The following is a 12,937-nucleotide window of genomic DNA, read 5'->3' on the forward strand; positions in this document are numbered from 1 at the left end:
CGCCTGAGGTGGAGGCCATGGACCATCCTCAGTGCTCAGGGCCAGATTGCTCAAACCATTTGAACCATGGCTGCGGGAGGGGACGAGAGAGAGAGAGAGAGAGAGAGAGAGAGGAGGGGTGGAGAAGCAGATGGGCACTTCTGTGTGCCTTGACTGGGAATCAAACCTGGGACTTCAACATGCTGGGCCAACGTTCTACCACTGAGCCAACCGGCCAGTGCAACTTTTTTTCTTGTGATGAGAACTTTTAAGATCTGTCTTAGCCACTTTCAAATAAACAATTCAGTGTTAACTATACTGCTCACAAAAATTAGGGGATATTCAAAATTAATAGGAAGCTATAAAATATCCCCTAATTTTTGTGAGCAGTATATAATCACCACAGTGTACATTATATTCTCACAACTTACTTATTTTATAACTAGAAATTTGTACCTTTTGACCACCTTTGTCTATCCCTCATTGCCTCTGGCAAACACCAATCTGTTCTCTGTATCTGTCTATGAGTATGTTTTGTTTTGTTTTTACAGAGACAGAGAGAGAGTCAGAGGGATAGATAGGGACAGACAGGAACGGAGAGAGATGAGAAGCATCAATCATCAGTTTTTTGTTGCGACACCTTAGTTGTTCATTGATTGCTTTCTCATATGTGCCTTGATCATGGGCCTTCAGCAGACCGAGTAACCCCTTGCTCGAGCCAGCAACCTTGGGTCCAAGCTGGTGAGCTTTGCTCAAACCAGATGAGCCTGCGCTCAAGTTGGCGCCCTGGGGTCTCGAACCTGGGTCCTCCGCATCCCAGTCCGACGCTCTATCCACTGCGCAACCGCCTGGTCAGGCATGAGTTTGGTTTTTATATTTGTTTGTTTTTTAGATTCCACATACAAGTGAGATCATAGAGTATTTGTCTTTCTTTGTCTCACTTATTTCACTTAGCATAATGCCCTTACGGTAGTTCTGTTTTTAATTTTTTTTGAGGAACTTCCACTACTGTTTTCCATAATGGCTGTGCCGATTTATATTTCCCCAAGCTATTCTTAAAATAAGATAAAGTAAGTGCACTAACATTTAATGAGACTTTTATATTATGTGCCAGCTACTTTATACTCATAGTAGCTTTACAAAATACACATCATTAGCCCTGTTTTACAGGTGAGGAAACTGAAGCTGAGGGAGATGAGGTAACCTGCACAAGTTCACTCAGGTAATGAACAGTAATGTGCTGAGCTGTGCTCTGGTTTTTCTGGGGCCAGTAGCCATATTCTGTTCCCGGTTCCATGTCACACTGAGCTAACCCCATGGTAACCGACTGAAAGAGTAGAGCAGTACATTTGCTGCTAGGAATGCAAATGTGGTAGTAAAAGTTTATTGAAATTTTCTTCAAATGTATTTTTTCAGTGTAGCTGTCAGCTGAGAGTGAGGATGAAGGCAGAACATATAGAGAGTTTGGAGAAAGGGAAATGGATGGAATGGTGGGTATCTGGGAGGGAGAGCAAGTGAACAGACTGGGGAAATAGAACTATTGCTGAGGAGCAGAGAATTCAAAGGGAGACCCGGCAGTGTTGCTGAGCGTTCTTCTCTGGCCACGTACAGCTCTGTGTATTTACAGATGTAGATGAGGTGGAGAATTTAGATTTAACCAGGGTTGTAATCTTGCCACATATGTGTGAAGAAGCTATAGTGGGACAGAGGAATTGAGGGTGAAAGCAACAAGAGTGATTATAATGATGGGCCACAGAATTTAAGTGGGGCAAGGAAGGAAGACAGAAAAACAACATGAGGATGAAGGACCCAGGAGAAAGGTGTAGGATCAACAGAGTGTAAGTCCTAGGGGGGTTGGAGGGTTCCAGGAATAGGGGGCAAGATACGGGCAAAGTGGACGGAGAGGAGGAGTCCAGGAGTGAGTTGGTGAGGTCGAGAGCCGGGGGGTTGTGGTTATTGGTAGTGGCAGAAATGAGGCCAGGTGTCATGGGAATGAGTGGCTAAGGGGAGGAGGGCAGAGGACCAAGAGGCCACAGTGTTGAAAGGCTATTTGAAGACCAGACAAGAAAGATTATTTTTATCAGTACAAAGTAATGTATTAGCAGACTTAGCACGAAGTTGAGCTGAATATTAAACAGTAGAAGAAGACTGCTCTCTGGAAGCTTCAGGATTATGATGTTTTGCCTGACCAGTGGTGGTGCAGTGGATAGAGAGTCAACCAGGGGTGCTGAGGTCCCAGATTTGAAACCCTGAGGTCGTTGCCTTGAGCGCAGGCTCACCTGGCTTGAGCACAGGCTTGCTGGCTTGAGCAGGTGTCATTTGGTTGGCTTGAGCCATCTGGTCAATGCACATATGTGAAGCAATCAATGAACTAAAGTGACACAACTATGAATTGATGCTTCTTATCTCTCTCCCATCCTGTCTCTCTCCATTCCTGTCTCTGTCTCACTCCAAAAATAAAAAAGAGATAATGATGTTTTCATTGTAGACCATAGTAATAATTCAGTTGTGTATGTTTTACACAATACACTGAAACAAAACTGAATGAATAATGTAAATATCTTTATAATTTAGTAAGAGGTCATTGGCATCCATCTATGAATAAAAACGATTATTATTAGGCCCATTCTTCATAATTTCAGTTCCATGGCAGTTGTTGTCAGAAACATTGACATAGAGCCTGACCAGGTGGGAGTGCAGTGGATAGAGCATTTGCCTGGGACGCTGAGGACCAGGTTTGAAATCCCAAGGTCATTGGCTTGAAGCCCAAGGTTGCTGGCTTGAGCAAGGGGTCGCTGGCTCAGCTGGAGCGCCCTGGTCAAGGCACATTTGAAAAAGCAATCAATGAACAACTAAGGTGCCACAACTAAGAGTTGATGCTTCTCATCTCTCTTGCTTCCTGTCTGTCCATCCCTGTTGCTCTCCTTGCTAAAAAAGAGAGATGTTGACATAGATGTCCTCTCAGGCACTTATATGCACTTAAGACTAATCAGAAGAACAAGTAAATGAAGAGTTATATGGAACTTCATCAGAAAACACTGACTTCAGAGGTGCACTGACATCTCTACCCTGCGGCCCTCAGCAGCTGCAGGCCTGCCTCGTGTTGATGGTGGGCTCTGCTGCAGCCTGCCTACTTCCACCATTCTCAGGAGGCAGTTGTATTTGTTCTTAAACCTGGTTAGGCCAGTGTACTTACTATAATTATGCACATTAATTAGAATATTACATATACCAATGAAATATGAATGAGGAAAGAGGATTATTTTTCTGTGATCTAAGTTAAATGTTTTCAAAAGATTCAGAAAAGACAACTTACTTTACATTTTTTTCTAGCTAGGTGGGAGGAAGGCAACTGTAAAATATTTAGGAGATAGTCATAACCTCGAGAAATTCTGTTCTGATATTGTTGCCCATTAAAGAAATAGTAACATAAGTTGTAGATGCACTTGGTTGTGATTTGCTTAAGAACTCCAGGCAGCTAACCTATAATAATAAAAGCCATGGTTCTGCATTGGAAGTTAGCAAATTAATGTATGTACATTTATTTATTTTGAGTTGAAATGTTTCAAGTTTATATATATCATTTTAATGATTTTCTCTTTTAACTGACTTCCACAGAGTGACTCCCAACCCCAATGAGCAGCTGCTTATTTATGGTGTTTCATTCAGTGCCTACATCATACTTAAATTTTATACGGTGACATTTTAGGATTTTTGTTTGCTTTTTTGTTTTTAAAATTGTCCATGTTTTGTTTATTAAGTCTCATCGTATTATGAAAAGAATTTCAGGCCCTGGCTGGATGGCTCGGTTGGCTGGAGCATCGTCCTGAAGTGCATGCATGGCTAGTTCGGTCATTGGTTGGCACATACAGAAACAGATTGATATTTCTGTCTCCTCTCCCCCTTCCTTTCTCTAAAATAACAATAATAATAATAATAATAATAATAATAAAGACAATAAAAGAAGGAAACAACATTTAAAACAAAAAAATTTCAGGTAGCAGTTGGATAATTGAGTTAAATAGTTAAGTATTTGGATAATTGAGTTTACTTCCTAAAAGTAAAATTTTTATAATCAAATGAAATCCTTTTTTGCATTTTGTTTATTATCACTCAATTTCAACACATTAATGTGTTTTTCCCCTTTCCCCTTTGCCAATTACGGAAAATAAAGCTACTATACTACGTATTTAAATGCATGTTTTGTGGTTATTATATCGTAAGTGAAGAATACGTTGAGCTTGGCTGATGGCTGCTGCCCCTTTGCCACTCTTCCCTCTGTCCCGCGTAGCAGTGCACCTGCAGTTTGCCGCTGGCAGCAGTCGGTGTGAGGACAGGGCACAGACCCGGCAGCAGCAAGCCCCCCCCCCCCCCCCCACAGCACATCGCAGTGCCAGCACGGCAGAGAGACTTGCGCTGTGCTACTAGCTGCAGTTGAAACACTGGAGGGGGAAGGAGGGCAAATAGGATGGATGAGTCTCCTCAGTAGCCGTCTGATGTCCTGAGTCACTCCTGCCTGACCCATTGCTGTTCTTACAGGGGAGAAACGGTGGTGGGTGAGCTCAGCATAGAAAAACAGATGTGACCTTTGCTACATGTACCAAAGTTTAAAAGCTGTAGTAGTAAACACCATTAAGATCTTTACCACCCGATTATTGATCTAATAGAAACATATGAGACCTTCAAAAAGACGGGTTAGGGCATGGCTGAAGGTCAGTCTGAAAAGCTCGCCTAGTTCTGTAAGCTGTTTCTTGTCATTGTCATCTCATAGTTCAGAGGTTGCATACATGAACTGGATTTATGAAGTCCACCTTTTAGGTAGAGTAAAATATATTTGTGCCAAATATGGTAAATGACAGGATTAGGGAATTGGCGTGTTTCAGGAGAGTAAAAAAGGAAGAAAATGACCAACTGTCTTTCAGGTCGTTGGAAAAGATTTGTAGCAGAGGTGGCAATACAAGAAAAGGAAGAAGTGACTAGAGTTGCTTAAGAGACTTATTTCAGGCTTAGGACATTTCCTGAGAAGCAACAACGGATGACTAAATGAAGCGGGTTGTATAGGCTTGTCTGGAACATGGTGGAGACGGGGTGTCAGTTGAAGTAGCATGTATTGAATGCAGCTGTGTGCCTGGGTGGTGAAGGTAGAAAAACAAGCAAGAATGAGTCCCAGGCCCTGGCCGGATGGCTCAGTGGTAGAGCGTCGGCCTGGCGTGCAAGGGGTCCCGGGTTCGATTCCTGGCCAGGGCACACAGGAGAAGCGCCCATCTGCTTCTCCACCCCTCCCCCTCTCCTTCCTCTCTCTCTCTCTTCCCCTCCCACAGCGAGGCTCCATTGGAGCAAAGATGGCCCAGGCGCTGGGAATGGCTCCTTGGCCTCTGCCCCAGGCGCTAGAGTGGCTCTGATCGCAGCAGAGCGACGCCCCAGATGGGCAGAGCTTCGCCCCTGGTGGGCCTGCTGGGTGGATCCCGGTCAGGCGCATGCGGGAGTCTGTCTGACTGTCTCTCCCCGTTTCCAGCTTTGGAAAAATACAAAAAAAAAAAAAAAAAAAAAAAAAGAATGAGTCCCAGTTCTCACTACTTCACTACTTAATAAATAGGAGAGGCAGGAACTATCTGCTAATTATAACATGTGCTAAGTGCCTTACTAATAGTGTGAACAAAGTACTTTGGAAGGACCAAGAATGCAATGGTTAATCATGTAGCAGTGGGAAAGAGTGCATAGCAAGGTTAATTTAAACAAAAGAGGAAGGAGTGGAAGAGAGTCATCAGGAAGAGGAACAGGGTCTGCTAAGCACAGGAGTGGTGTGAACAGTAGCACGGAAGGATGGTATACATGTGACATTGGGGAATTTGAAGGTTGTATGGGACCTGGAACAGGCAGTGACACAATGAAATTAAAAGTGTAGGTAAAGTACTTAGTCCATGGTAATTATGAGAAAGGTTACTCTAGTGTTTGTTCAGCTTATGGTTTGGTAAGGAAAATTGCAAACTTAAAGAGCTCCCTGGTGGCTTTTATATTAATCATGATGAGGACTGACCACTGAGTAGTAGTGATGGAGAATAGAGAGCAGAGGATATACGGGGAGAGGTGCTACCAAAAGAATTTGGTGCCCATTTGTATATGGGGGTTGTGAGCAAGAAGCAAAATGAAATGATATGTTTTGTATCTCAGATGTCTGGGTAGATGTTATTACCATAAACCAGTTTTGGATTACAGAGAGGAAATAGGGATTTGGGGAGAAAACTAGTGTGTTGAGCCTCTGACATTTTGAATTTGAAAGGCCTGAGGAATATCCAAAGAGAGATATCCCATAGGTAGTTAGAAACTGAAGAGGGTAAATATATATATATATATTTAAGAATCATCAACATATAGAGTTGGTAATTAAACTGATGGAAACAGATTTAGCCTTTAAACAAATATTCAGTTTCGAGAAGACTGCATAGAACTGTATCTTAGAGAGTAACCAGTTTGGGAAGAAAATATTCTTGTATGTGCGTATCTTCTAAAGTCATAGCAAACTGTCATGGTTTTATTTTATATTCTTTTTTACGACTCCCCGTAATAACCAACTGATTGAGAGGTGACCATGTAAATGGTGTATGATCTGCAAGCACACTATTTTAAACAGCCTTTTGTGCCCTTAAAAGAAAATTCTAAGCCCTGGCCGGTTGGCTCAGCAGTAGAGCATCGGCCCGGCATGTGGAAGTCCCAGATTCGATTCCTGGCCAGGGCACACAGGAGAAGCGCCCATCTGCTTCTCCACCCCTCCCCCTCTCCTTCCTCTCTGTCTCTCTCTTCCCCTCCCGCAGCCAAGGCTCCATTGGAACAAAGTTGGCCTGAGCACTGAGGACGGCTTCATGGTCTCTGCCTCAGGTGCTAGAATGGCTCTGGTTGCAATGGAGCAAGGGCCCCAAATGGGCAGAGCATCGCCCCCTGGTGGGATGCCGGATAGATCCCGGTCAGGCGCATGTGGAAGTCTGTCTCTCTACCTCCCCACTTCTCACTTCAGGGAACAAAAAGTTCTATTTTTAGCTTAAGTCTGTAAATGTTATTGTGCTGGAGTTTTGGATTTTACCTACTGAATAAACCAGTTCTAGGAAAGTAGTACTGAATGAACTCTGATGATTCCAAGGAAACTAGTAATTTTTAACATTTCGTTAAACTTGACTCTTTCAAAATGATCGTGCCAGTGTGTTCTTAGTAACTTTAATTGCTCTTCCCCTCCATAGGAGCTGATGCAACAGAATGGGATTGGCTATGTGTTAAATGCCAGCAATACCTGTCCGAAGCCGGATTTCATCCCCGAGTCTCACTTCCTGCGAGTGCCTGTGAATGATAGCTTTTGTGAGAAAATTTTGCCATGGTTGGACAGATCTGTAGATTTCATTGGTAAGTAGCTCGAGTAATATTAGAAGTCCTTTGGATTATAGTCTCATGTATAGGTGTTCCCCCTTCTTCCATTCGCCCTTTTTTTCTATAGAGAATATGAGCCTATTTTGGAGACTTCAAAAGTCTGGAAACACATGATGCTGCTTATCTCACTTAGTGGCCAAGGTAATGTGTGCGTGCCATGCTCTCCCCCAGGGACTGGCCTGATGAAGTCTAATGAACTCGACCAAGGTTAAGCCCGACAGGATCTGCAATTGTGTATTTGCAAGTGTTTGAAAATCAGTTAAACTCTGGGGGTTAAATTTATTACCCACTTTTTCAAATCCTATAAAATACTTTTGGAAGCTTTCCTTAAACTGTTTTGTCCTTGGTGTTGTGTTTTTCTCAGAGCAAAGGCAAATCCTGTGAAAACAAATCCCATTAAATTTAAAGTCTTTTATGTCTTAAGATTTCTAAGCCTCAATCCAAGTACCAGTAATTTCAAGTAGTATTGGAGCTAATGAAATTCCAACACACACACACACACACACACACACACACACACACACACACACACACACACACACACACACACACACAGTTGCTCATTTCCTTGGTGTTAGTTGGACAGGACCTGATCTGTACCAGTGTCAGTCCTGCCCCCCCACCCAGCCTCCCCCACACCTCGACCCAGGGCTTCAGGTGCTACGGGATCAGGTCTGTGGGTCCTGATCAGAGATGTGTGTTTGCCGTGTGGTTTGAGGGGTGGTGAACAGAGGAGCAGCACTGCTGGCTCTCAAGCAGCAGAGCAGGCTGACTCAAGGTGTGCCGGAGGAGGAGGAGGAGGAGAAGGAGGAGGAGGAGGAGGAGGACTTGTTCTTTTCTCCCCGAGGCATAAATATGAGCACTCACTCCGTAGTTAAATCCTCTGAGTTGGTTACTGTGACTAAGAAAAAACAAAACAAAAAAACCCGGTTCCTTTGAAAAAGTGAAATTATGTAAATTAAGCCTCTCATTATATATACTTTCATCTATCTGCAAGAGAAATTTTCAAGATGTTTTTAGAACTCTGGGTAATTCTGAAACAATTCTCTTTTTTCCAAGATTCCAGATTGCCAAGGGTTTCCATCTGTGAAACATCTTAAGATAAATGGCTTAGCTATTTCATATTAAAATCATCACAAACAAAATTAATCCCTCTCATTGTACTTGTAGGAAGTATCAGGCATATAACAGTGGTGGTTAATGTGCATTTGCCTGACCTGTGCTGGCACAGTAGATAAAGCTGCAGCCTAACCCTGAGGTTGCCGGTTTGAAACCCTGGGCTTGCTTGGTTAAGGCACATATGGGAGTTGATGCTTCCTGCTTCTCTCCCCCTTCTCTCTCTCTCTCAAATGAATAAAATCTAAAAAAAAAAAAAAAAAAAAAAAAAAAAAAAGACTTTAGAATCTATTTAAGAGAACCCGATTCCGTTAAGTTGTGACAGTGTCTAAGCCAGGGGTAGTCAACCTTTTTATACCTACCGCCCACTTTTGTATCTCTGTCAGTAGTAAAATTTTCTAACCGCCACCGGTTCCACAGTAATGGTGATTTATAAAGTAGGGAAGTAACTTTACTTTATAAAATTTATAAAGCAGAGTTACAGCAAGTTAAAGCATATAATAATAATTACTTACCAAGTACTTTATGTCAGATTTTTGCTGTTTGGCAGAATAAATCTTTATAAAACAACTTACTATAGTTAAATTGATCTTTTTATTTATACTTTGGTTGCTCTGCTACTGCCCACCATGAAAGCTGGAACGCCCACTAGTGGGCGGTAGGGACCAGGTTGACAACCACTGATCTAAGCTTTAGGAGGGTTAATAGACAAGGGAATATGAATAACTATGCCCTCAACTTACTTTTTTCTTTCATGGGAGATACTGATGCCACCCTGCTACTTCTAATCCATATAAATAGTACTGTACCAGATTCCAAGTTGGTTAAATATGCACACACAAACACATCATGTAATTTATTTGTAGTGTCTGAAAATATTTTCACTTGCTTGGCCCTATTCCCCAGGACCCATCCTTATCCCAGCCAGTAATTCAGGCAAACTCTCTAGCTAGTTTTGGAATACAGCCCATGTTCACTATGGTTGATAGTCTACTCCAGGGTGCTTTTAAGCCATGGTTATTCATGGCAGAGTATATAATTAGAAGATGAACCCTTGTATCAGGAGTTAATAACTTACAGATTCAATAGGGGTTTTTTTTGTTTTCTTTTCATTATTTAAATTTCAGTATGTATCTGGGCTTCTTGGGAGGACTCAGGTTTCCATGGAGTGTGAGTTTTGTTTTCAGTTAATGTAGGCAGCAGAAAGCATGGTTTGCCTGCCTGTGCTGTGGGGTACCCCGGAGGTGCCTCAGCCCCGCTGGCTGCTTAGACTGGCCCTGCTCCCTCCTCACTGCTCCTCAGCCCCGCCCCGCCTCACCCACACCGAACTGACGATTTTGCATGGGGGTAATTAAGAGCGAGCATAATACTTTGGAGCCAAACTTCTTTGAGTCCTGCTTCCCTTGGTTATTAGTTAAGTGATTTTTGACTGTCTTGCAAAGCACTTGGCTAATAAATAGTAGCTGTTATAAAAGTTATTATGAGCTTTTTTTCCCCCTTAGAATTGTACCCTGTAACCTCAGTTTCTACTGCCCTTTTTTTTTTTTTTTTTTTTTTACAGAGACAGAGAATCAGAGAGAGGGATAGACAGGGACAGACAGACAGGAACGGAGAGATGAGAAGCATCAATCATTAGTTTTTTGTTGCGTGTTGCAACACCTTAGTTGTTCATTGATTGCTTTCTCATATGTGCCTTGACCGTGGGGCTACAGCAGACAGAGTAACCCCTTGCTTGAGCCAGCGACCTTGGGTCCAAGCTAGTGAGCTTTGCTCAAACCAGATGAGCCCGCGCTCAAGCTGGTGACCTCGGGATCTTGAACCTGGGTCCTCTGCATCCCAGTCCGACACTCTGCCCACTGCGCCACCACCTGGTCAGGCTCTACATCAGCCTTTGGAACTTACTGTCTTCACTGTTCCGCTCACTTTTTACACCTGTTATTTTCTCACCCCTTTTTAACCTAGAAAATTGCTGTGGTAGTAACCTGCTTTTTTAAAACTCCAAACTGCAGAGACTCCTTAATTGCCCACAAGTCCTTAGTCTAACATAAGACCGTCCAGCACCTGCTCCTCACCTGTGAACCCTTCTCCTGGTTACTTCCTGCACAGCGCATGCGCACCGGCCCAAGCAGACTGTTCTGAGCAGCTTGTCACCAGAGAGCTTTCTTGCACGTACTCCCCTCTGTCTGCCAGGTCTGTGTCTATTACTTCCTTTGCCTAAAGACTTGGTTAAGCAATCACTTCTTCCAAGAAATATATTCCAATGAACCCCATTCTGGTATAATCACTTTTTCATTAGATTTTTAAAATACATCATCAAAAGAGCTATAATTTGTAAAGACAGTGTAAGTGAAATGCAGAAAATTTGTAAAACAGAGAAAAGGAAACCTGTAACTTCAGCATCCTAACATATCTGTTACTACTATGGTTATTTTTTTTCCAATCTTTTTCAAATTTTTATAAAGATTGCTTTTTAAGCCTGACCAGGCGGTGGCACAGTGGATAGAGCGTTGGACTGGGATGTGGAAGGACCCAGGTTCGAGACCCCGAGGTTGCCAGCTTGAGCACGGGCTCATCTGGCTTGAGCAAAAAAAAGCTCACCAGCTTGGACCCAGAGCCCCTGGCTCCAGCAAGGGGTAACTCAGTCTGCTGAAGGCCCACAGTCAAGGCACATATGAGAAAGCAATCAATGAACAACTAAGAAGTCACAACGCGCAACAAAAAACTAATGATTGATGCTTCTCATCTCTCCGTTCCTGTCTGTCTATCCCTCTCTCTGACTCTCTCTGTCTCAAAAAAAAACCCAAAAAACAAAAACAAAAAAACAAAAAAAAAAAAAAAGATTGCTTTTTAAGATGTGTATCAGCCAGCCAGTATTTTCTTAAGCTTTTTTGAAAGATTTTATATATTGATTTTACAGAGAGGGGGGCGAGTGAGAAGTAACTCATGGTTGTTTGACCTTAGTTGTTCATTGCTTGCTTGTCATATGTGGCTTGACCAGGTAAGCCCAGGGTTTCAAACCAGTGACCTCAGCATTCCAGGTCAATGGCACTGTGCCACCACAGGTTAAGTGTAGCCAGTGTTAAATCCTTTGGGGGTGGGGGAGGACTTTAGAAGCAAGATTCTTCTAGGTCCTTATAATCTAATTTTGAGATAATTATTTAAAGTAATGAGAGAGTATTGTCAACAAATTTTTTTTTTAAATCCAGCCTACTTCCAATAAGAATTTTAAGCAACTTGCTATAGGAGATTGAGATAAAAAGATACACATATTCACACACATAGGCATTAAAATGGGATAAAAGGGCTAGAACCAAGAAATATCAGGCTAGGAAAGGTACAGTAAAATCAGTTACAGTTACCTATTGAAATAGAGTGAAAACCTTTAACTTTGAGCTTCTTAGCAGCCAAGGCAAAAGGGGAAATACTGAAACTAGTATAAGCAAAATACTGTCCAGCTGAGAGAGAGAAGAGAACTGTGTAGGCCCAGGGAGGCATAGGGCTTCATGTACATGGATTTGTATAATAGTGTGTTATATAGTACATATTTTTTTTTTTTCATTTTTCTGAAGCTGGAAACAGGGAGAGACAGTCAGACAGACTCCTGCATGCGCCCGACCGGGATCCACCCGGCACGCCCACCAGGGGCGACGCTCTGCCCACCAGGGGGCGATGCTCTGCCCATCCTGGGCGTCACCATGTTGCGACCAGAGCCGCTCTAGCGCCTGAGGCAGAGGCCACAGAGCCATCCCCAGCGCCCGGGCCATCCTTGCTCCAATGGAGCCTTGGCTGTGGGAGGGGAAGAGAGAGACAGAGAGGAAAGCACAGCGGAGGGGTGGAGAAGCAAATGGGCGCTTCTCCTGTGTGCCCTGGCCAGGAATCGAACCCGGGTCCTCCGCACATATTTGTTTTGATGTTCCTTTGTACTCTGTTTTATTGTGTTTGATTTCCCTATCTAAAGGGAAGCTGCTTAATTGTTCATATATTACTCAAAAGCCCTGTGGTCTTTTGGACATTTGAAATTTGTAAATTTATAATATTTATAAGAGTTAATAAGATTGGAGTAGCCTTGTATTATTCAGCTACCAGAGCAGATTCCTTGGATACGTGTTAATTACAAGAATGTTAATATAAGGTTTGGTAAACTTACGGTGGTACCAACTGAAACAAGAACGAGAAGGGAAGACTTGAGCTCCGTGGCAGCAGCTCATGGTGAGCACACAGCATTGTTTAGAGTGGAGACCGAGCACTGGTTACCATGATAGTTGCCTCTAGGCTCTGTGGGATAGCCTCAGCCACGCCCACAAGACAGCTGCTAAGGCTCCTCAGCAGTGAGAGGTGGCAGCACTGTTTGTGCAGTCGCCTTGGTTCCTGTCTCTAACAGTGTGCACGAGGCCTTCAACCAATTAGGGGGAGTTAAGATGGTGCA

At 43.1% G+C, this 12,937-nt stretch overlaps 1 protein-coding gene across 1 annotated transcript in view; it reads left to right on the forward strand.

The window, feature by feature from the left end:
- DUSP16 (dual specificity phosphatase 16) overlaps positions 1-12,937 on the forward strand; it is an 88,596-nt gene that overhangs the window by 71,516 nt on the left and 4,143 nt on the right. Inside the window, exon 6 of the mRNA XM_066355529.1 lies at positions 7,212-7,371. Coding sequence (XP_066211626.1) covers positions 7,212-7,371 — 160 coding nt within the window. The remainder of the gene's footprint in view (positions 1-7,211; positions 7,372-12,937) is intronic.

Source organism: Saccopteryx leptura, chromosome 1 (assembly GCF_036850995.1).
Source record: "Saccopteryx leptura isolate mSacLep1 chromosome 1, mSacLep1_pri_phased_curated, whole genome shotgun sequence".
In the NCBI taxonomy this organism is placed as follows: Eukaryota; Metazoa; Chordata; class Mammalia; order Chiroptera; family Emballonuridae; genus Saccopteryx; species Saccopteryx leptura.